Source organism: Vombatus ursinus, unplaced genomic scaffold (genome assembly GCF_900497805.2).
Source record: "Vombatus ursinus unplaced genomic scaffold, bare-nosed wombat genome assembly UNPS02014923.1, whole genome shotgun sequence".
Taxonomy (NCBI): domain Eukaryota; kingdom Metazoa; phylum Chordata; class Mammalia; order Diprotodontia; family Vombatidae; genus Vombatus; species Vombatus ursinus.
The window spans coordinates 263,543-287,574 of record NW_020954701.1 but is presented as its reverse complement, the minus strand read 5'-3'; the positions used below and the strand labels follow the sequence as shown (position 1 = coordinate 287,574).

The 24,032-nt window shown below is 38.7% G+C and overlaps 1 protein-coding gene across 1 annotated transcript in view; it reads left to right on the top strand.

The window, feature by feature from the left end:
* Positions 1–10,821: 10,821 nt before the first annotated feature.
* The window catches only part of LOC114029208 (centromere protein J-like), a 41,750-nt gene continuing 28,539 nt past the window's right edge, over positions 10,822–24,032 (top strand). The window contains exons 1-3 of the mRNA XM_027843568.1: positions 10,822–11,144; positions 15,050–15,471; positions 18,959–19,055. Of these exons, the coding sequence (XP_027699369.1) occupies positions 15,106–15,471; positions 18,959–19,055 (463 nt within the window). The 5' untranslated portion in view covers positions 10,822–11,144; positions 15,050–15,105. The remainder of the gene's footprint in view (positions 11,145–15,049; positions 15,472–18,958; positions 19,056–24,032) is intronic.

The window sequence follows — 24,032 nt, the reverse complement described above, 5'->3', positions numbered from 1 at the left end:
CTGTAACCCATTGAATCAATGCTATACCCTTCATATCATTTCTATGCTATTGCAGTAAATTGTTTTTGTTAAAGCTAATAGCTTGTGACTCATTCATTCTAATCCTAATATGAAATACCAGAATGTCATGAGTCAGACCAGAGCCAGAAGATGTGGAGAGTGAAATGGAAGAAGCTGGCTAGCTATGGCTTCTTCTTCCTTTTTCTTTTCTACCTGTAGTCTAAGTAATTGTCCCTTGGAACTATTACCATTATTAAAATAGAGCTTGGGGGAGATAGGCCATTGTGTTTTTGAAATTTTCACTAAAAAGGCAGGCATCTTGTCTGTCAGTTTTAATTATTTTACTGCATATGGTAGGTTAGGTATGGAAAGAGAAAACCAGAAGGGTTTTCTAAACTATGGGAGTTTATTTCCATAAAAATTCAATTTAGTGTCGCTAGTGAAATATTTTCTGGCTGGGAATTCAAGGATCCAAACATGATTGTTTACTTAAGGGAGAAAACAAACAGTTTTCAGAACCAGGTCTTCTAACACACAAGGAGTAATAGCCACAGGGATGCATAAACGAATGAAACAACAGCCATTTTCCCCTTTTTGCCCTGAAAGTCCATGGTGTGCTTGAAAGGGAAAGCCTTGCTTCTGAAGAGGAGTAGTTGCTGGGAAAGCTCCATCCACAGAGGGTGGGAGTGGGGATGAGGATTCTTGTTAGGGATGGAGAAAATGGGCTCTATCAATTCTGCTCAGTGGGTCCTCTAGGCCAAGGGATGGCTGAGACGCTTGCCTTTCTCACCAGCACCACCTGGTGGTTATATAGGTCATTCTCTTTGTACAATTCTGGTAGCACTGCATGAAAATCATTCTTTTATATCCTTAGGATGATTCCTAGCATCATCATGGTAGCTTCAAGGCATGGATTAATCACTCTGTTTTGTTAGGTACTGTAGGGTGAGAGATGCACTATCTCTGGTCTAGAATCACAGACATATAGAGCTGGAAGGTGTCTTTGGGGTTCAACCTCCTACGCAATTGTGATTCCCCTCTGCAATGACTTGATATTACTAATTAGGACAGAAAAAAGCATTGTAGGTGCAGATCCAGACATTTAGAGCAGATATTAATGATCTATTAAAGAAACACACAAAGGTTACATATGCATATGAAGGTAAACTTTATTTTATGCATATTAGATAAGCACAAATTAATTTTAGTGCACAAATATTTAAAACATCTGTTGCCAATGGTCATACTGTTTGGTTTTGTAGGATTCAGAGCTTGAAGAGATCTAACAGATTTTCTGGTAGAACTGCATCATTTTACATATGAGGAAGATTTATGGCCTATAAGGAGTAGGCCCAGAATTCTAACCCCAGTCTCCCATCTCCAAATTCAACACTCTTTCCACCACACGACACTTCTGAAGTAAAAACTGGCTTTCTTCATCTAGGCTAATTTTGATTGCTTTGCATTTTTCATTAGGCCTACTTTCTACGATCCTAATTTTTCCTCCTACTTAGTGGTGAACACACTCTAATACCAGTAAGAGCTGAGGCCCAGCTTAGTTTAGCAGAAGAGACAAAAAAGGGGTTTGAATCTTAATGAGACAGCAGACCTTTATTTTACATGGCAAGGAACACTGTTAAATTTCCACTGCAGGTTTACTGTACTGAAGACTTTTGGCACGAGGCTACTACGAGAAATTACTACATACTACATAGGGAGAACCTATTGTTCAAACCAGGTACCTTTGAAAGAATGCTTTTTAAAGCCTTCAACATTCATCCAACAGGATGAATCTTCTCTCATTTTGCATCTCACTGAATATTATAATATCATACAATATTTGACTTTCAGTATAATCCCCATTGGGTAACTAGGTGGTGAGTGGATAGAGTGCTGGGCCTGGAGTCAGGAAGACTCATCTTCCTGAGTGCAAATCTGGCCTCAGACACTTACTAGCTGCGTAACCCTGGGCAAGTCACTTAACCCCTTTTGCCTCAGTTTCCTCATCTGTAAAATGAGCTGGAGAAGGAAATGGCAAACCACTCCAGTGTCTTTGCCAAGAAAACCCCAAATGGGGTCATGAAGAGTCAGACACGAGTGAAACGACACAACCACAACATCATAATTCTTATTACAGTATTTGACCTATTGAATCCTATCATTGATGCTGAATCAGAAAATTAATATTTTATGTTTAAAAGTTATTATAAAATGTTTGCTTTGTGGTTAAGTGGGGCCAAAAGTAGATTGTGTGTTATTTGGTTGAACTCAAGTTGAAATGAGGAGATTCAATGACAAGTCCTCTTAAATCTCTTTCAGTTTTAAAACTCTGCTCTTTTATCCTATGTACAAAAATGAATTCTACATATAACCTTCCAGGAATATGTTTATCAGCTCATAGAAATTAGAATTTGAAAGAGACCTTGGAGAGCAGCTAGTCCAGTCAATTTTTTTCATCAATAAGGAAAATGAAGCCGGGAGAAATGAAATGACCTGTCAAAGGTCACAAGACTGGTAATTAATAGAGCCAGAATTTGAACTTCTCACTCCAAATCCAGGGCTCTTTTCACTTCTCTAGGATTCATATTCTTCTGAGTCATGATTAACCTGAAGTAGAATAAAAAGGAGACACATCATGGTGTAGTTGCTAGGAAGCTGACCTCCAAGTTAGGAAGGCCTGGGTTCAAGTACTGCCCCTGATATATATTGGTTACGTGGCTCTGGGTAAGCTATTTCACCTTTCAGTCTATGAGACAACTCTCCAAGATTATAATTTGCCAGGCAGGTTCCTATCTTTACTGGTGGAGTTTACTACTGGGAGTACCTTTATACAATGAAATCACAGGTATCCACATACTTCCTACCTGAATGCATAATGAGATATACAGCTTCACATACAAGCCAGAAGTGAATGCATTTAGGAGCAGGGGCCAAGGGTAATTGACTAATTGGGGGAGATATAGTAGGAAAGCCTACTACAATGGCTCTTTGTGATGTGAAGATGATTCTGTGTCCTTGGAGGTTGAGCAGATGGAGTACAAGCTCCTATCGAGATGTGAGTTTGGAAACAATTTCTGCTTCTGTTGGAAGAGGGCTTGCCTAGCTAAGTTCAGAGAGATTCTTCACCTAAAAGATTGGCCCTGGGGTGATACCTTTTCTTAAGAGAGCAACTCATTAAGACTGTCTATGAAGGCAGAGTGTGGTTGCAAATTACGTTGGTAGGGAAACTACCAGTGCTGATCACACTTCCGGCTTCTTGAAATATTCAGGTAAGGGAGAATATATCTGTGGGAGGACTGTGTCCAGATGAGTTTTCAAGACGCACTCAGAAAGTGTTTGGTCTTTCCAGAAAACTTCACAGAGAAGGTGAGATTTCAGAAGCGGTTTAAATGTTAGGAAAGGTCATTGTTAATTGGTCTGGTGAAAGGAAGAAAGGCAAATACTGGTTTAAAGGGACTATTTTGGAAAGAACTCAACAAACATTCATTAGGTGGCTATTATAGGTAAGATACTGTGCTTGGCACTGAAGAGCCAAAATCCAAAACAAAACAGTCCCTACCCCCAAGAAGCTTGTATTCTACTGAGAAGGCTATGAGATGAAAGCAGGACTACCATACAAAAGGATAATTTTAAGACATGTGCCTAAAAATCGTGAAGAGACTTAGGTAGGCTGGGATGAATAAGACAAGACAAGGGAAGGGATAACCCAAGATACCATGCCACATGAGTTTTGAAGTGTAGGTGAAGACGTATGGATCTCACCTCTTTTAAATGGGAGGCCATCATTGAACTTCAAAGAGTCAAGGATAGGGCCAGAGAAAACTCTAGGCACAGAGAGGAAAAATAAACTAATGATCAAAATCTAAAAGATAAAGAATATAGTGGAGATGAAACTGTACCATTTCAGGTGAAAGACTCAAAAGTCTGTATTAGAAAGAAGATGGTATGGCTTGGCAGTAAGGAAAATTTGCATAAGAAGTGACAAAATTTGGCAGACGATTGGGTGTTCATAATGATGGCCAACCTAGTGGGACAAGGTGGTGTAGAGGATCAATCACTTGCCTTGTTGGAAGGAAGACCTGTGTTTGAACCCCACCTTGGACATTTTGTAGCTGTGTGACCCTGGGCAAGTCACTGAATTCTGTTGTCTCAGTTTCCTCATCTGTAAAATGGGCTGAGAAGGAAATGACATCCAGTATCTTTGCCAAGAAAACCTCAAATGGAGTCATCAAGAGTCAGCCAGGACATGACTTAAAAACAATGAACAACATTTAAAAAACTTAAAATGATATCTAAATGCTGATTGCACATGTATAAACTGTATCAGATTACTTATCAGATAGAATTTGCAACTCTAAACTTTAAAAAATGTTTCAAAAATTGTTTTAACATGTAATTGGGGAAAATAAAATATTACATAAAATATTATATAAATGCAGGTTATTATTATAAATCAGAGTTTATGAAAGTGTCTTTGCTTGACTTGTTGGAGAGAGATGATATTTCCTGCCATGCTGCAAAAGTTAAACATGGGGAGAAGACTTGATGAAATGTTTCTGGATTTGTATGTATTTTTTAGGCTTTTGTACTTTTCATTTACAAAAAGACACTTAGTAAAACCTTTACTACTATTACTTGCTTATTTGGCAATAGGGGCAGTACGATGTAATGGATAGAAAGCTGGTCTGGAAATCAGGAAGACCTGGTTTAAACGTATCTCTGACATATCCAGGCTCCATGACTTTGGGAAAGTGAGTGTGCCCTATGCAACTCTCAAAGACTATAAGGGGTTAACCTGTTCTGAAAGAGGCCATTTCCCCACAGGAGCCCTCTATACCAATGAAATTACAGGACTGGGGTCCCTTATTGTATAAGGGGAAGCCATTATTCTCAGAAATTTACTTTTTGGATGCACAGATAAGATGGAGAACTCACCTATCGTGAAGCTGGGAGGCAGTTCCAAAATTAAACATTAGGCTGACTGTACACATTTATGAGAAATGTTAAGACATACACACACACACACACACACACACACACACACACACACACACACATAGAGAAAAAACCCCAAACAAACCTTAATTCACAAGTAGCATTTTCCACTGGACCTCTTTGTGTGCTGAAACGGAGTGATGCCATATGTTTAACTCCCCAGTGAGAATATAGTAATTTTTTTTTCTTACACAAATGTAATAAACATCACTTGCTAAGACTGATGCACAGCTGCCCTCTGGTGAATATAAACTGTATTGACATTTGAGAGTTTCTAGAAGGATAAAGTTGAAGCACTAAGTAAATTCTAAAATGCATCCATCTCAGATACAGCTATATTTATACAAGTGGGTAATCTAAAATTGGGACAGCGAGGTGGTCCAATGGATAGAGTACTTGGCTCAGAATCAGAAAGACTCACCTTTTTAAGTTCAAATCCAGCCTCAGATACTTACTAGCTGTATGGCCCAGGGCAAATCACTTTGCCATCTGTGAAATGAGCTGGAGGAGGAAATGGAAAACCACTCCAAAATTTTTGCCAAGAAAACCCCAGATGGGGTCATGAAGAGTCAGACATGATTGAAATGATTGAACAACAACGATCTAAAATTGCCGACCTTGACATGTATGTCTCAGCAGAAAATATTTGTCAGTGTCACTAAGTTTGAAAAGAAACATCTAAAGTCAGCAGAGTATTTGAAACCCTGGAACTGAGGCCAAAGAGCACTGGACTTGGAGTCAGAGGATCTGGGTTATTAGAACCTCAGGTTTGCCCCTTATTACCTTTGCGACAATAGTGAATTTAGATTAAAAGGACTCTGAGGTTTCTTTCAGCTCCATCTAAATCTATACGCCCATAGCACTATGATTGAAATGAAATTTACTGAATCTTAAGCTGAAATTAAACTTATTAAACTGAAATCTCTTGATGACAATTTAGAAGAGTCCTGGAGGTACTAATATTTAAATTTTTGGTTGAGAAACACTGGTAGATTTCAAATTGTGCTTCTTCCCCCACCTCTCTTGACATTCATATTACAAATGACAACTTACCTCCAAAGAGGTCCTACTCCAATGTGTTCTGGTGGTGTGGCTGTTACACTGGGTTCTTGATATCTACACCAGCAGAAAGTAAGCTCTGGCAGGTTCTGTCAAGCTAGAGAATCTTTGGATAAATTCCCAGAAATGGACTATGTCTGCTGTCCTAGAATCAGCCTAGCTAAGAGTGGAGACATTGAGCACCAGGGGGATGGTGTTATAGAAACACTCTTCACACGAATGAGTTTTGGACCCAAACCTGACAATTGACTAATAAGTGATGAGTTCTTTGACTGTGGCAACCCACAAAACCAAAAAAATTGAAAATTTCCCATAGTCCCTTGTGATCTCCTTCACCTTCTGCAGTGGTGATGGAAGAATTTCGAGGAAGAAGAAAGGGGTATTATGAATCACAGAGGTTTTAAGCCAGCAATAAATGTTAACTTCATAATTGGTATTTTAAATATGAGGTATTTGTCCAATGAATGGACATCAGTTTTGATATCTTTCATAAATTAAATTAAAAGAGACAAAAAAGTTGCCCCTAAATGGAAAGATGACTCAGTGGTTCTCCTTGGTAATACATATAAAGGAATATGTAGAGTTGGTTTTATCATGCATCCAAAGACAGCAAGAAAAATAATTTCATGGGGCATTTGTTGATCTTGACTGGTAGCACTTACAATGAGCACTAGGAGAAAAGATAACCATGAAGATAAATTACAATTCATGAACCAATATCCACTGTAGAGGATAAAGAAGCAGAGAAATTCTAAGAAGAACTAGATAAAACCTTCAAATTAAATCAACATCTATTTTAATACTTGGTGATTTCAAAGCAAAGGGTGGGGTATAAGGGAGAATGACAAAATATATTTTGAAAAATACAGTTCAAAATCAAGAAACAAAAAAGGACAAAAGATTATAGGCTACACAGAAACCTCACACATATTTCATCAACCAACCATCAATCAATAAGTATTTATTAAATCCTTACTATATACCTGAGTTCAAATCTGGCCTCAGACACTTACTAGCTCTGTGATCCTGAGCAAGTCACTTAACTCTGTTTGTCTTAGTTTCCTCATCTATAAAATGAGCTGGAGAAGGAAATTGTATCTTTTGCCAAGGAAACCTCATATGGAGGTAAGGAAGAGTTGGACACGAGTGAAAAACGATTAAAAATGATTAAAACATATGCCGATCACAACATTTGCCAAACATATGCCAAACACTGTACTATGCTCTGGGGATACAAAGAAAAAGCAAAAACAGTCCCTGAACTCAAGGAGCTTGCATTCAAATGAGAGAGACACCTGTAATAAACCATAACATGCAAAATTTATACAGAGTAAATGGGAGTTAGCTTAGCCAGAGAAGGCACTAGCAGCAGGAATTGGTAAAGGCCTCCTGGAGGAAGTGACATGAGATGCTTTAAAGGAAACCAGGAGTTCTAAGACTCAGCAGTTAGGAGGGAAAGTAAATATATTTTCCTTAGGAGAGTACAACATAGGTGGAGTGCGGCCATTTCTATGACTCCTATCTTTTCTACGTCCCATGATGGCTTCACATTGTACTAAGGCTAAGGTTTACTACATGTTTTAAGGTATGCTTCAAAGTCCATGCATTGTGGTACCTTGGGCTACCTCTCTCTTTCCCTGTCTTCTTCATCCCAGTCCACCTTAATTTGCCAGCACTCCCAGACACCACGAATGACTATGGAAAAGAGTTAGAATAAAAGTAATAATAATAATAATAATAATAATAATAATAAGCATTTCTATGGAGGACTTTATGGTTAGCAAAGTGCTTTATGTATGTTCTCTCATTTTGTCATAAGGTTCTGATCTTGGTGACCACTGAATAATAGCACAAGAAATGAAATTGATGATGTCTTAACAGACAGGAAATGGCTGGCTGCCAATATAGGAGTCATTTCTGAACCAGTCATCTGAGTAAAGTGAGACTACTTATTAGAACAAAGATAAAAATCAGCACCAAATTAGAAGAATAAAGACAAGATATCATGTGAAGTTAAAATAACTCTAATTTAACCTGTTTAATTAAGTTATTGAAACACATCACATACAGTTATGGGATAATGTACACATGAATTTAGAGCATCATTGATGAGACCATTAGAAAGTATTAGCCTTTTGCAAGTGATATTCTGCAATGTACCATATCTTTACAATCATAAAGTTGATTAAAAGTTGTAGAGAATGAAAGAGATTACTGTACTTTGTTGTCATAAAAAGTTTTACTTGGAAAAGCATCACCTTAATGTTTTTCTCCAAACAAGGTGTCTCTCATGCTTTTGTCAAAATTATCTTAGATTCCTTGAAAGATATATCAGTATATCTATACTATTTCATGCGATGGTCTCATTAGCTCCTATGGATTCAATTATCATCTCGGTGTCAATGAGTCTCAAATCTACTTATCCAGTCCTAATGTCTCTCCTAACTTGCAGTCTCCCACCTCCAACTGTCTATTCTACATCTGAAACTAGATGTCCTATAGACATATAAACATGATCAAAACTGAATTTATCTTTACCCCTAAATCCTCCCCTATTTCTAACTTCTCTGTTAACTGTTGAGGAACCACCATCTTTCCCAGTGACCCAGGTATACAATGTAGGTGACATTGTCAACTCCTCACTCTCTGTCACCTCCCATATTCAATCAGTTGCCAAGGCTTGTCAATTTTTCCTTCTTAACATCTCTCATATATTCCCCTTTCTCTCCTCTGACACTGCCACCACCCTGCAGTAGCTTGTTGGGAGTGACAGAGAGTGAGGAGTTGCCAAGCTACCCTTCGACTATTGCAATAGATTGTTGGTTGGTCTCCTGACTTCTCCCCATTCCAGTCTATCCTCCACTTACCTGTGGATCTTCCTAAAGCAAAGGTCTGACCATGCCACAAAATCCTCCTCACTCAATAAAGTCCAGTGACTCGCCTTTGCCTCCAGAATTAAAAGTAAAATCTTATTTGTTGTTCAAAGTATTTTATAATCTCTCACCCCTTTCTCCCCCAGCACCTTTCCAAACTTCCTACACCTTATCTTTCTCCTCTCAGTGGCACTGGCCTCCTTGCTGTTCCTCCTGAAAGGCACTCCATCTCTCAACTCCCATCATTTACATTGATTATCCTCTATTCCTGGAATTCTCTCCCTCATCATCTCCACTTCCTGGCTTTCTTTAAGTTCTAGCTAAAACCTTATCTTCTACAAGGAATCTTTCTTGAATCCCCTTAATTCTAGTGCCTTCTCTTTGTTGATCATAATTTATCCTATATCTCTATCCATCTGCATGTCTATCTGTCTGTCTGTCTATCTATCTATCTACCTATCTATCTGATAGAAACTGCAAAGGGATAATGAATTGGGCGCAGAATTGGCCCATCCTTTAATCCAACCAAGCTTTTCCATGAAATTTTAGTACCAATTTTCTTCCAGTTTTACATGTCACGAAATACTGAAGACTTTGAAAAAATTGAAATTGAGGATTATTGAAAAAGCAACAAAGAGGTGCCTGGTAGATGTGGTGTGAGTTACCTGCATTACATTATCGATGAGGAATTATATAGGGGAAGTTTCATATACACATAGCTGTAGATATCTATATTTATTTCTATCTATCTAGAGAGAGATAAGGAGAGTCATCAAAGAAATGTGTAAGAAACAAAAAAGTTGTGCTGCTCATATGTGAGCATGAGGGATAAACCCTTGTGTGTCAGGGATGTCCTAGCAATGTAAAAAGAAAGTGAAGGCCCTTGGCACACTAGGTGGCAAGCTTATAGGGACAAGATTTAATTTTCTCGGTGTAGAACTTTAGACTTTAGAGAAATGAAATTATTTGTCCAAGGATTTAACCTCAGGTTTTCTGTCTTAAGACCCAGTTTTCAATTCAACAGGACAGAAAGTATGGATTAGGTGAGGGACCCCTGAAAGGGGCAATCAACTAGTAGCCCCTGTACAAAGACCCCTCTTCCTCGAGCCCCAACTTTACCCAACACCATTGCTGCAAGTCTATCTTAGCCTATGTTATATGGAGCATCATATTATCTGAGGCAGGAAAGAGATAATATCTTTCAAGGCCATTAGGATAGAGTTGGTATGTTTTGGGGCCCCTATGATTGTCTTGATTATGTATACTTCAAGTTGGGAGGCAAATGGGATAAGGGAAGGAAAAAAGATTTGAATGTTCCCAGAGAAGCTCAAAATACTTTTTATAGAGATTATTTATTTATCTAGAATAGATTATCATCATTTTTTGACATTTTTGAGAAGCAGCCGCTAGAGAACAGATACATTCATCTCCAATAGACAGGAAAAGAGAGGAAATACTGAACGACACAGAGCTTTGGCCAGGTTTATAAAGCAAATTCAGTAGATGGTCATCAAAACTAGCTGTCTCAACTCCTAGTCTGAGACTCTCGGGTGCCTCCATCATTTTCGATCCCATAGTCCCAAATCACTGCTGGCCCAATCCTGAATTGTACCAGAATGGTTGCTAGTGGTGGTGGGATTTGAGGGTGCAATTCCAAGCAATAATGAGGATTAACTTGAACACTTGCACCTACTGGGATGGAGTCAGGCTTTTGGCTGCTTGAATCTGGCCAGGACTCGAGGTTTTAACAGGACCTGCCTGGGTGGCCTTTCTGGATTTGAGCTAATCCGTTATGACCCCAGGGGTAGGCTAGTGTCTCTGTGCATTCTTCCCGGTTGTTAAGAATCTGCCCAACCTCCCAGAATTCCGTAGCTTCAAAATCCTCTAGCTCCATCCCAGTGCTCCTGCCCCAGATGCAAAGCAGTTAGTTCTCAAGCTTTGTAACCACAGATCTATTTCAAAAGGGCCATAGGGCCAAACACCCCACCCTTTCCAGTCCATGGGCACTGTTTATGGTTACTGTGGTTACTAAAGCAGAGGCAGCGGTGGAAGGGGAGGGAGGCTTCAAAGGATCTCAGTAAAAGCAATCAGCAAGGATGTTCACTGCATTTGACATGTTCCCCAATAAACCATGTCCTGAAACGAAGGACTTCTTGCTACCTACTTCCCAGTAAAGATTCAGGAGGCGCTGAAGTTTCAGTCTGAGTCTGAGAACTGGTAAAAGTCCCTTGTGTTAGTTTTCTCAGTGATATTCTGTTTTCCTCCCCTCATTTCCTTCTTGTTCCCTTCCCTTCACCCCAAAGATTTCTTTTAGTCTTGCTTTGTGGTAAGGGGCTTGTTCATTTTCAAGTTGTTATTTTTTTAAACTGACATGTTGGAAATTGAATTTTGAAGTAACTTGATATGTTGCCAGTATCCATAACCATATTTATCTCTTAATTACTCATATCCCTCCCTTGCCTTCAACAATTCTATTCCTTGTAGCCTCTAAAGAAACATCCAAAGTATTTTCATGGACAAACTACTCCTATAACTATGAATTGCTAAAACCAGATATCAATGAAATGAAATTATGTGGAACAAAATCAAAATTCTAATTCCCTTCTATATATTTGTAGTCAGTGAAAGAATAAGAAGGGGAGGGCAGAAGAATTTATTAAGTTCTTAAGATGTGCCAGGTACTGTGCTAAAGCTTTGCAAATATTCTCATTTGATTAATGAGCTAGTTAGAATGGGTTTGTCATTACGTAGAACTGGAGGTTTATATTGGGCTTTTTGTTTGTCTATTGGGCTTTAGTTAGCAAAAGTGGGGGAAGGAGAAAGAATATGTAAACTGAGAATTTTTCGTTTCCTTACATGCCAGCCCAGGAATATGTTTTGCTGGAGTTTGCACACCAACCCAAAGTTGTAGATTTGAGATCCTCTCTGAGGCTAACTCTAGCTTTAAGGAATCATTTCTCTAATATGCATTTATTTTCCTAAACATGGCTGTTTTCTTCCTGCTCCCAAACCCCAGGCCAGTTTCAGGTAACTTTTTCCCCCTTACCTGAGGATTTAAAAAAAAATATTGAAAAATATAGTTCATCATGTACATAGATAAAAATCTGGGCCCAAAAATTTAATTGGAGGAAGAAAGTGAGTTAGAGTATATTTTGGAAACTGTACTTTACTTTCAAGGATCCTAAATTGTTTCCTGTTGCCAAAACCCATCTTTAAAATGCTAATGTTTTGGAGCAGCTAGGTGGTGCAGTGGATAGAGTACCGGCCATGGATTCAGGAGGACCTGAGTTCAAATGTGACTTCAGACACATAACACTTACTAGCTGTGTGACCCTGGGCAAGTCACTTAACCCCACTGCCTAGCCAAAAAAAAAAATGCTAATGTTTTCCCAGTGCTACTATCTGCCTGTGAATCATGGAACACCATGATCTCCAAAGAACCAAAATTACAGGTGACTCAGTGAAATGGAAATCATGGTGGTTCTAAGCAGATTGCAGCACATTACTAACAATGATTGATTCATAAGAAGTGATGAAAAAGATATCACTGATGATATGTGTGACCAGAAAAGGAGGTGGGCTGGTCATTTATCAAGTGAGGGGAAACAGATGGAGAATTCTTGTATTGAATTTCCATCCACAATATATTGAAAGACTTGCAGGAAGACCTCTGATCCTATAAAAGGATGATATCATCAAAGAGATGTTGGGTGAATCTTCTATGGAGGATTTATGGAAATCTCAGAGGGTGGGAGGGTTGAATAGGTTGCAATTCACACCAGTGCTGGGAACAGCCACCCAATATCCATAATATCATGGCTCCATTGAATCACAGAAGTATATAAATTTTTACTGCTGTGTGATTAAATAGACCCATGTTATATAATACCAACAATAGTAACTAAAAATGTATGGGAAATTTTTGTTACTAGAATTGAGCAATAATAATAATAATAACAATAATAATAATAATAAGTAGCATTTTAAAGCACTTTAAGGTTTGCAAAACACTATACATATGTTATCTCATTGAGTTTTCACAATGACCCAGTGAGATGGGTGCTATTATTGTCCCCATTTTACAGATGAAAAAACTGAGACTGAGAGAAGTTAAGAAACTTGACCATTATTATTATTATGGGAATTAGGTAAATGGTCAGAGAACAGTGTTGGATTGATACAGAAAAAAAAGATTGAAATTTATCTTGGATAATTGGATTGATGGTAGCAAGAATGAAAGTTTCAAAAAACTATTTTGTCACTTGAAAAATTGTAAGATAGAAAATGAAGTCATTTCAGAAATTTTCATAAAGTAGTTACCTAGAAAGTCTTCTGGTTAGTAGAAAACACAATTAGTGTAGTGTTTTGATGATTGCAAAGCACTGGAGTCATAGACAACATAGACATAGACAATAATATCCCAATATTAATAATGGAGCAGGTTATTCTATAGAGTTACAATAGGAACAATAGGATTTTAGAACAGGAAGGATCTTAGAGATTATCTATTCCAATATTCCTCATTTTGTAACTGAGGAAAATCAGCCTAAATGAGATTGAGGCTTGTCCAAGATCACATAGCTAGTAACAATGAACCCAGATATTGAATGAAGACATTGAACCCAGGTCTTCTGACCCCAAAGTCTAATGCTCTTTAATATCCTATACTTTGAAGATCTGCCACTTTGTTAGTGTGGGGAGTCCTTTTTACCAATGCAGAGCTCAGCATTCGATACTCTTCTTCTCTATCTTTTACTTCCCTTGGTGAACTCTGATTTTGAATACTGCAGTCCAATTAAGTTGTCTTTATGTTTATTGTGTGGTGGAAATAAAATGAGCACAACTCGGTGCTTAAAAATGCTTATGGACTTGCTGACACTATTAGAAATCAAATATTCGAAGAGTTAGAAACCCATGAGTTAGACTCTTAAAGAAAATTGATGAAGAAAAGTTTTGAGAAAGGTAAATGAGAATTTTTGTTGGGAGTGACAAAGTCAGAGGAAGAAAGAAAGGATATAAGAAGGCTCGACATGGGAAGAAGTCAAAGATCATAGTGAAGGAGTGACATTGTGAGATATGGAGATGAGAGGGATAGAAAGGAGAGAATGAAATGTTGAAAAGCTCATTAATACAAGCTCTGTGCTAGGGAGGGTAAGAACTGAGGAAATCTCCTCCTGTGACCGACTTCAGATTGGGCTGCACTTAAGTTTCTGTCCCTTTGTAAGAGTTGATAAAAGGTAGATGCCATAATGGCAGCTTGGGCACATAATGGATGGAGCAGAGGATCTGAACTCCAGAGGGCCAAGTTCAAATTCTCCTTCAGACACTTATTAGCTGTACAACTCTGGGCAAGTCACTTCACCTCTGTTTGTGTCAGGTTTCTCATTGTAAAATGGCGGTAATAACAACACTTACCTCTCAGGGTTGTTGTGAGGATCAAATCAGATAAGATGTGTAAAGCATTTTGCAAACCTTAAAGTGCCATATAAATGCTATTATCATTATAATGTCTTTTCTAAGCTTTCTAAATATTATCACAGAATCAAAGAATTATAGAACAGGAAGGGACCTGAGCTATCAGTTATATCCAACCTCTTCCCCAGTGCAAGAATTCCCTCCACAGCACCAGTGACAAAATTGTGAATAGAAAAATTCTTGGAGAAACAACCCAGCAGATGGCTGTACTGTTCCTGTAATAACAAGTAAATCTAAAAAGCAGCCAAGGATAGGAAATAACTGTAATTCTCTAACAGCAGGGAGGAGCATTTAAAATGGGACTTGAAAGAGAGTAGGACGTAACACCTTCTGAGACACCAAACAATGGACAACATTTTAAACATTTACACATAATCCTGTCTCTGTCCCCACCCCCAATGGATGATTAAAGTCAAATCTTTTCGATTGTTAAAATGGCTATTGTTGGCACTAGGACTTGGTCGTTTTGCTTGTAGAGATTTGTTCTCTGACATTTTTTTTCTTCTCTGTTTTTCTCTGCTTTTTATCTGAATGTCAATCTGAATGTCAATGCCAGAAGAAAGCTTCTCTCGATTTTAGAAATATTAGAGGCAGCCTATTGGTGCCACCCGAGATAGTAATCCTGTCGCTGTTGTTTTTTTAATCAGCAATTGGGCAGATGCAGCTCTGATTGTGGAAACTGAAATCCTCTTCAGCATCAGTGATGTCTAAGGACCCCGTAACCAAGTTGGCTGGCACATTCCCCCAAAGCAAACTACCCCTTCCTAATAAGAATTCAGGAAAAGTTATGTTCCCTTTGTCCTTGAGTATGAATGAAAGTGTGCCCAACACCTTCACTGAGCAGCTGGCACCCTTATGTTACTCAACAAACTGTGACTTGGCAGTGAGGAACACGGTTCCAGAGGAGGAAGCAAAGCCAAGTCAAGATTCTGATGATGACCAGCAATCGAACATTTTGGCCAACTCAGTCTTACTCTTTCCTTTAATGACATGCAGCAGAAATCCAACTGGGTACCTTCAGGCCACAAAAGTAAGTGGCCCTTCAGAGACACTGCCTTCTGCTCCCCAAGTAAGTAGTCAACAGCAGCCTCTATATTTAGATAAGAGAAATGACTATATGATGATAAAAGAAAAAGGACCTTAGAAATCTGAGAGTGTTGAACTATGGGAAATCCAGAGACTGCTCTAGCACTGAGTGCAAGCAGTCATGTAGCTCCCTTTTCTAGCCGTTTCTGTGCCAGACAGAATTGACTTAGCTGGGGGGAAAATTGCTGCTTGATCTCTTTCTTCATACATTCCACATAAAAAACATAGATCCAGGGTTAACTTTAACCTTCTTGAATAAATCAGAGTGAAATAAAATTCAGTGGTGTCTGGACCCCTTTTCTCTTTCCACTAGTAATTTTTTATTGAGAAAAAAGATTTTGAAATGGCTTTTTATCTTCCATGTCCTTCAGCTTGATTTGAGGCCTCTCGTCTTCTGATGGGTTGGGAAGCTATTTTATGTTTTCTTGTTCTTACAAAGTCTGGTCCTTGTTTATCCTCTGACCACTCAGTGTATAACTTCAAACCATCCCTCAGGGATTCTCAGGACCCTCTTCTAAGTAACTGACTTTGGCCAACTCTTTGGCAGCTTTTTCAGAAGCTTTCATTGCAGGATGTTTTTAGAAGCTATCTCAAGGTGCAAGCTCTGTTATCGAGGTGACAACAAAGTGATGCTGACAGGGGGCTAAATGTTGGCATAGGATCATAGCCTTCCTTCATCTTCTTGTGTCCAGTCTTTTCTCATGCTCCTTTCCTTATGCTTTTTTGAAACTTCCTGGTTGGGGAAATCTTGCCGAGAAAATCCCTATCCATGCTGACATTTCTAGCATAGCCTCCCTGTCAACAGAGGTTCCTTGGAGTGTGAGAGTAGAAGACACATCATACTCATTAACTGCTATGGGAAACATGGGGCAAAAGAGGAAGATGAGATGTGAGGAAGACAAAAAAAAATAAAGAAAAAAACCCCCCAAAACCAAAAACCAAAACACAGCAGGCAAAGCCAGAAGGGAGAAAGGTGCTAATCCAATAGAGAAACTAGAAATGTGGGGCTAGAGCTTCAGTATCATGTAATTAAGTAATTACATTAAGTAATGGCTTCTTTTTGGACTCGGGTGAGTTGTGACTGGAAGGCAGTTTGGCGGTGGGATGGTGGAGAAAGAGGAGTGACGGTGGCTGGGGAATTTATTTTATTTTTTAATAAAAAACTTTTCTTGGTGTTTTTTTAGTTTTGGATATATTCTACATCTGTCCCTCAACAAAGATTCTTCCCTTGCAACAAAGAGAAACAGCTAAGCAACACCAACCAACTCAGTGACTACATTTAATAGTATATCTGCCATTCCATACCCATAGTCCCCTGCCCCCCTTTCCTAAAAGGAAGGAGATACATTTCCTCAATTCTTCTCCAGAGCCAGACTTGGTTATTACTATTATTCAGTGTTCAGTTTCATTTCATTTCAACAAACATTTATTAGGCACCTACTATATACAAGATACTGTGCCAGGGACTGAAGAACTATGTTTTTTTTTAAAATTTATTTTTGTTGATATGACTAAATCATCTTCATTTATGAATACATACTTCCCCCTTTATACTGTGAGACTTCCTTTGGTACAAGAATTTTTTTTTAAAAAACATAAAAAAAAGGTAATTTAGAAAGTCAAAAATGGTTGGGGAATTTCAAGCCCTTCTTTCACTGGAGAGAAAGTAGTTAAATGAAATTGGACCATGTTGACTCAGAGGAAGGAGGGGGTTCATTAAGCAGTACAGGTGGCTTGAGATACAGCCAAGGAGGAAGAAAGACTACTTTGAGGAAGAAAAGAGATGGGCATTTGTGACAAAATGGTAGAGAGAGATATTCCCCAACCAATTAAAAGAGAAAGAAACAGAGATGCCTTTTTCAATTTTCATATGTCCTTTTATTTTCTTTGTCATACAACTACTAAGTCCCAAATTCTTTCCCCTCAAATTTAATTATTTTTTCTGATTAATAAGCATTCATTTCTCTCTCCATCCCACTTCCCTCCCCCATTGAATAATAAAAAAAGGAAAAGAAAACCCTCTCAACAAATATGTATAATAAAATAAAACAAATTCCTATATTGTCTGTATCCAAAAATGTGTGTGTCATTCTTCATTTTAAGCCCATCACCTCTCTGGTAAGAGGTGGGTAGCATATACCATGGTGTGTTTAGCCACAAACAAACTGTGGTTTAATTTAGCTTAACTGCCCCACCTTTATGTTGAAAAGCATGGCAATAGAATCCTTTTCACAATGCTGTTGTCAGAAGACAAAGGTAACGTGAATGGGAGGGTAGTAGAAAGACCATTAACCAGGAGCTGGCTAACCAGAGTCCTAGCTCTGACTTTGGGTAACATGTGACTTTAGGTAAATCATTGCACTTCTCTGAATGGCAGTTTCCTAAACTGTAAAATGACAATCAAAATAGATAATTGTAAAATTAATTAGTTAACAATCAGCAAGCATTGATCAAGTGCTTACTATAAACTAGGCCAAGCAGATACAAAGAAAAAGTAATTGTTTTTCCTTAAGCTGTATACATTCTATTGGGACAGAAAACATGTACATATATAGGTACATTCAGGATATATATATATATATGTGTGTGTGTATATGTATATATGTATATAATCCAAAAAAATACAAGATAGATACATAGGTAATTAGAGAATGAGAGCATCAGCAGTTGGTATCAAGAAAGGCATCATGGGGCAGCTAGGTGGCAGATAGAGCACCGGCCCTGGAGTCAGGAGGACCTGAGTTCAAATCCGGCCTCAGAGACTTAACACTTACTACCTGTGTGACCCTGAGCAAGTCACTTAACCTCAATTGCCTTACCAAAAAAAAAAAAAGAAAAAAAGAAAGGCATTATGTAAAAGGTGGTGCTTGAGTTGGGCGCAGAAAGAGGAGAGGGATTCTATGGGGTGGAGGCAAAGAGGGAGTTCTTGACTGGCATGTATGATGTCGAATGCAAAGGTACAGAGATGGCAGATGAAGTGTCCCATATAAAGAACAGTGAAGAGGCCAATTTGGATAGATGCTAGAGTCCAGGAAGGGGAGTAATGAGTCTGGAAAGATAGGTTGGGGTTAGTTTGTGAAGGGCTTTAAAAGTCAGACGTAGAATCTTTATCATAGAGGCAACAGGGAGCCACTGGAGTTTGGTTGATTATTGTCTTTGATTCTTGAGGAGGACCAAAAATGCTATCACCACGCGGGGATCAAGGTACAATGTGTCCGACTGTGGCTTGACAAAGGTCATCTCTGTTTCTTTCTCTTTTAATTGAACATTTGGAGTGGAGATATCTCTAAATTTGTACATCTCACATTTCTGAATGGGGGAATGAAATGGTCAGATTTGCACTAAAGGAAATAAAAAGCACTTTAGTTGGTATCTGTGAATGACTTGCAGTGTGGCCAAAGCTATATGGGCGAGGACAGTAGTATCGTGGCATCATCGGCATGATGTGTATATATCGTTTTGGTTTTCAGATTCCAGGAGCACAGGAACAGGTGTTGAAGCAGCAAATGGAGCAGCTACAAAGATTGGTGGCAGAACAGCAGAGGATTATCACACTGTCCCACTCAGGTAGTATCCTGGTGGCAGCTTAGTGAATGGTGCTTCTGTCCTGTGACAGCCAATGTGATTTATTTTGAAAGAAAATCTGTTGATTTTAGGTTAAAACTTTTTGTGAGCGTTTTAAAGGTGACGACTCCTTATTGTGCTGCTAATGTAGCTATTGGATGGTCAGGTAGTAAAGTGGATAGAGTGCCAGAAATGGAGTCAGGAAGAGTCATCTTTCTGAGTTCAAATCTGACCTCAGACACTGGCTATGTGACCCTGGACAAGTCATTTAATCCTGTTTGCCTCAGTTTCCTCATCTGTAAAATGAGCTGGAGAAGGAAATGGCAAACCACTCAATTATCTCTTCCAAGAAAATCCCAAATGGGGTTTCAACGAATCGGACCAACTGAAAACGATTGAACAATAAATGTAGCCACATTCTGAACCAGGCTTTTTCTCTGGCTGGCTTTTTGTGTTAGATTTAGGGGGAGTCACCAAACTTCGATAGCTATGTCAAAGAGAGTCCTCATAGGCGTTTGACGTCTCATGATTTTGTTTAGCTAATGATGTCTTATTAGGAAAATTCCATGAGCTATAAAGGATTTTAGAAGGCAGTTGTATTAACACCGAGTTCTTCAGTGGTCCACAGTGGGGGTCTGTGCTTGTTCCTCTGCTAGTTAATAGTATTATTAATCAAAGCCTTATATAGTGGTATCAGTGTCAAATTTGCATATGACACAAAACTGGGGCATATAGCTAACAAATTGTATGACAGAGCTGGGAATCTCCCCCACCCCCTCAAGACTTCACAGGCTTAGAACATCGGGTCAAATTTAATAAGAAGAAATAATTTAATAGGGATGAAGATAAAGTCTGACACTGGGTTAAAAAAAATTAACTTCTTGTGTGATGTATGTATGTGAGGGGAAAGTCCAGCATGTCTAGATAACTCTTAATTTTACAAGGATCTTCAAGCTCAATATGAGTCAAAAATTTGTGACACGGCAGCTAAGAAAGTTAATATGATCTCAGACTGAATTAAAGGAAGGACATTAATGGAACAACTTTCAGGAATAAGGAGCTGATGGTTCTTCTGTAATCTGCTCTAATCAAGACCACATCAGGAATATAATGTTCAGTTCTGGTATTCAGTTCAGAAAAGGCAATGATAAGTTGGAGAATCTCTGGAGGAAGGAAAGAGGATAGTCAAGTTCCTTGAATTAATCAATAAGAAGATCAGTTGATGGAAGTAGGGATTAGCCTTGAGAAGCTTCCAGAGGAAGATGCCAGTTTTCAGGTATTTGAAGGGCTGTAAGGAAAGAGGGGATAAACTTATTTTGCTTGGTCCCAGAAGGCAAAACAATGGGTAGGAGCTGCAAAAGAGACAAACTGATGAAATATAAGGAACAACTTCCTATTACAGTTATCAAAAAGTAGACTGGGCTTCCTGGGGAAGTTGTAGGTTCCTCCTCATTGGAAGACTTCAAGCAAAGCCTGGAAGACTATTTGTATGGTGTGATACAGACAGAATTCTTTTTTTAGGTATAGTTTGGACTATACTATCACTGAGCTAGCTGCAGATGCTTGTATGAAACTCCTTGTAACAGTGTTTCTAGTTCTTCAAACTGTTTAACCTCAAGCAAAAGATGAACTTGGTTGGGTTGGCTGGGATACAGAGATTAAAAACAATGAGACTGAAGAATGTAACAAGCATGGATAAGCCATCCATGTGTATATTGATCAGAGCTCAGGGCAACGTGTATGTGGAATGTTCCTCAATTGCTAAGCCGTTGCACAGAAAACGGATTGCTGATAAAATGATTCCAGCTGCTCATGTACGTTTTCCAACTCCCTACAATCTCTTCACTGATTCTGCCACAGCAACACAACTGCTGATTCCCATTCAACGATGAAGGAGGATTGAGTTTCTCTTCACTTGAATACATAGATACTTGGAGACACTGAGGTCTCTTCAAACTCTGAGCTGATTCTGTGAGTTCTGGGCTCCATCTTTTAGGAAGGAAGGGGACAAAGTGAAGCAAGTTAAGAGAAAAGCCACGAGAGTGAGGGCTACTTGAAATGATGTCACATGATGGTTGTTTGAAGAAACTGAGGGGGTGTTTTACTGGGAGGGATGTGGCTGTTGTCTGCAAAGGTTGGAAGGATTATAACAGTGTTAGGGTGAATGTCTCACGGTCTCATGAGAGCTCTGTTGAGGGAACTTTCCCATGGGAGTTCTAGCTTCTATCAGTAGAAGCTGAGGGTCACAACATAGTTGCGTGGCAAAAATAAGGAAGTCTCCCAGGACCTCTCCTTTGCTGACATGCAGCTCCCACTGTTGGTTTGGCTCTCCTCTCAATGGGAGATGAGTCCTGACACGAGCTCCAGCAGACCTGATGATTGGCTATCACAGGGGGATCACGCTTTGAACATGCATCACTAGGGCCATAAAAGACAGCTAACTGCACTCAATAAACGGAGCTTCTGCCACCTTGCTGTCTCCCGCCTCATCCATGTGTCTCCGGGTTACTGAGCACTGAGCTGGTCTCATGCTCATCACTGCAGCGGCCGCGTCATAACAGATGGATTAGACTTGCTGTTTTGGCTTCAGAAGGGACTACTAGAATCAGGAAATAGAAGTTATGGACAGACAGGTTTCAGCCCAACATATCAGATAATTTCCTCACAATTAGAAGTGCCCCTAAATAGAATGGACTATATCATAAAGTAGTGAGTTCTCTATCATTGAAAGTGTTAAAGTCAAGGCAGGAAGACTATTTGTTGTGGATGGTATAGAGAGGATTCATTTGATGGGCAGGACTACATGTTTGCTAAATCCCACCCAACTTTAGGGTCCTGTGATGGTACAGAACATTGAAAATTCTTGGACACATTCCTAGAGACCTACATGATATACATTGATCACTCTGCTCTTTAAATTAATTTTTCAAAAATCCTTTTGCTGTTTTGAATAATTAGAATACATTATGGTAATGATAAGGGGAAAAGAAAACTTTGAAGAGATAGGGAACATACTTCATGAAGGAATTTATTTTCAGCCTCCTGTATGGTAACTTCTTCAAGGCATAGTTCAATTCGGTTCATAAGAACCAAAGATTGAGGACAGCAGGGGATCCTGGAGAGAATTTAGTCCAACCTGCTGGCTTCTTGAGGTCACACAGGTAGGAAATAGCTTCGCACATCATTGGCACTTAGTAGATGTTTGCTGACTTGAATAGAATTGAAGAGGTTACTATCTCCTAGGGAGGATGTAACATATGTACAATAAATTTCATATAGTGTAGAATGTAGAATGTGATAAGGGCCAAGGGACGATCCAGACAAAGCATTGTAGGGAAAATCTGAGCAGTAAAAGACCACCTGTGTGACTTCCTGCTTTACTTTTCTCACCTCAGTTTCTGTTTCTAGATAATATAAAAGGAAGGAATCATTCTAAATCATTTCAAAGTTACCTTCAAGTTATAAACCTATATGCCTTTGAGCCTTTGAAATTTCAGCTGGGAAAATCAGGAAAGGCAGTTAACCTGGTTTCTTTGGAAGTGAAGGTTCTCATCAGCAAGTAGGGATGAGGAGGGAGTGCATTTTGAGGTACTGGGTGTGGCCTATGCAAATTACACAAAGATGGCAGAGGAAAAAGAATGACAAAGAAACATCTAGTAGTCCAGTAGGACTATAAGAGAAAAAGTGAAGGCCATGTGAGAAATAAGGTAGGAAAACTAGGGAGGCAGCATAGTGCAGTGGAAAGAATATTGAACTGGGAGTCAAAAGACCCAAGTGCAAATCTCAGTTCTTTTTGGCACATGTCTAACTGTGGTAGAACTGGGCATGTACTATTTAGTAATTTTTAGCTTATAATTTCAAGTTGCTTTCCAAAACGGTTGTATCTTTTCATAGGGCACCATGTACCTGTTTCTCCACAGCTCCTCCAAAATTTGTCACTTCTCTTTTTTGTCATCTTTTTTACTCTAATGGGTGTGAGACGGAATCTCAGAATTGCTTTAATTTGCATTTTTCTAGTAGTGATTTGAAACATTTTTTTTCATATTGCTATAGATAGCTTGCATTTCTTTTTTTAAGAACTGCCTGTTCATATCTTTAGACCATTAATCAAATGAGGAATTGATTTTTATCTCATAAATTTGAATCAGTTCCTTATACATCTTGGAAATGAGATTTTTATCAGAGAAACTTGATGCAAAGTTTTTCCCCCCAGTTAATTTTCCTTTTTAATCTTCATTAATTTTGTTTATTAAAAATCTTTTCAATTTATGTAATCAAAATTATTTTATCTTACGCATTGCTTGTTTAGTCATGAACTTTTCTCCTATCCATAGATCTGGTAGATATGACCTATGATGAAAAATGCTATTATGTCCCATCAGGGACACGACAGATTTAGGGTGCAGATTAAGACAGACATATTTTTGTATATAGCCATTGAGGAAATTTGTTTTGCTTGATTATACATATTTGTTACACAGAAATGTATTTTTCTTTTTCTTTTTTCATAATGATGTGGAGAATATAGATTTCTATTAATTTTTTAAAAGCAGAGAAGTGGGATGCTGCAGATGTGAAATGTTACTTTGTACTTTCAGATGAAGTCACTATATTGTTAGTTTTGCTTAAATGTTTTACTTTGTTATAAGATCTCTAATGAAACGGGAGTAATCTGTGGATATCGGTAATGAAAAAAAGCAAAGCACATTGATATAATATGCCAGCCCTGCTACTTAACTACTTGTGTGACTTGGATAAAGCGTCTAACTTCCCTGGGCTTCAAGTTTTTCATCTGCATATTCAAAGGGGTTGAACGGGATGATCCTTAACGTTCCTTCCAATCCTAACTCTATGATCCAAAAGACCCAAGAGTTTGGAGGCAACATGTCATTTATTCGTGTTCGACTCTTCATGACCCCATTTGGGGTTTTCTTGGCAGAGATGCTGGAGTGGTTTGCCATTTCCTTCTTCAGCTCATTT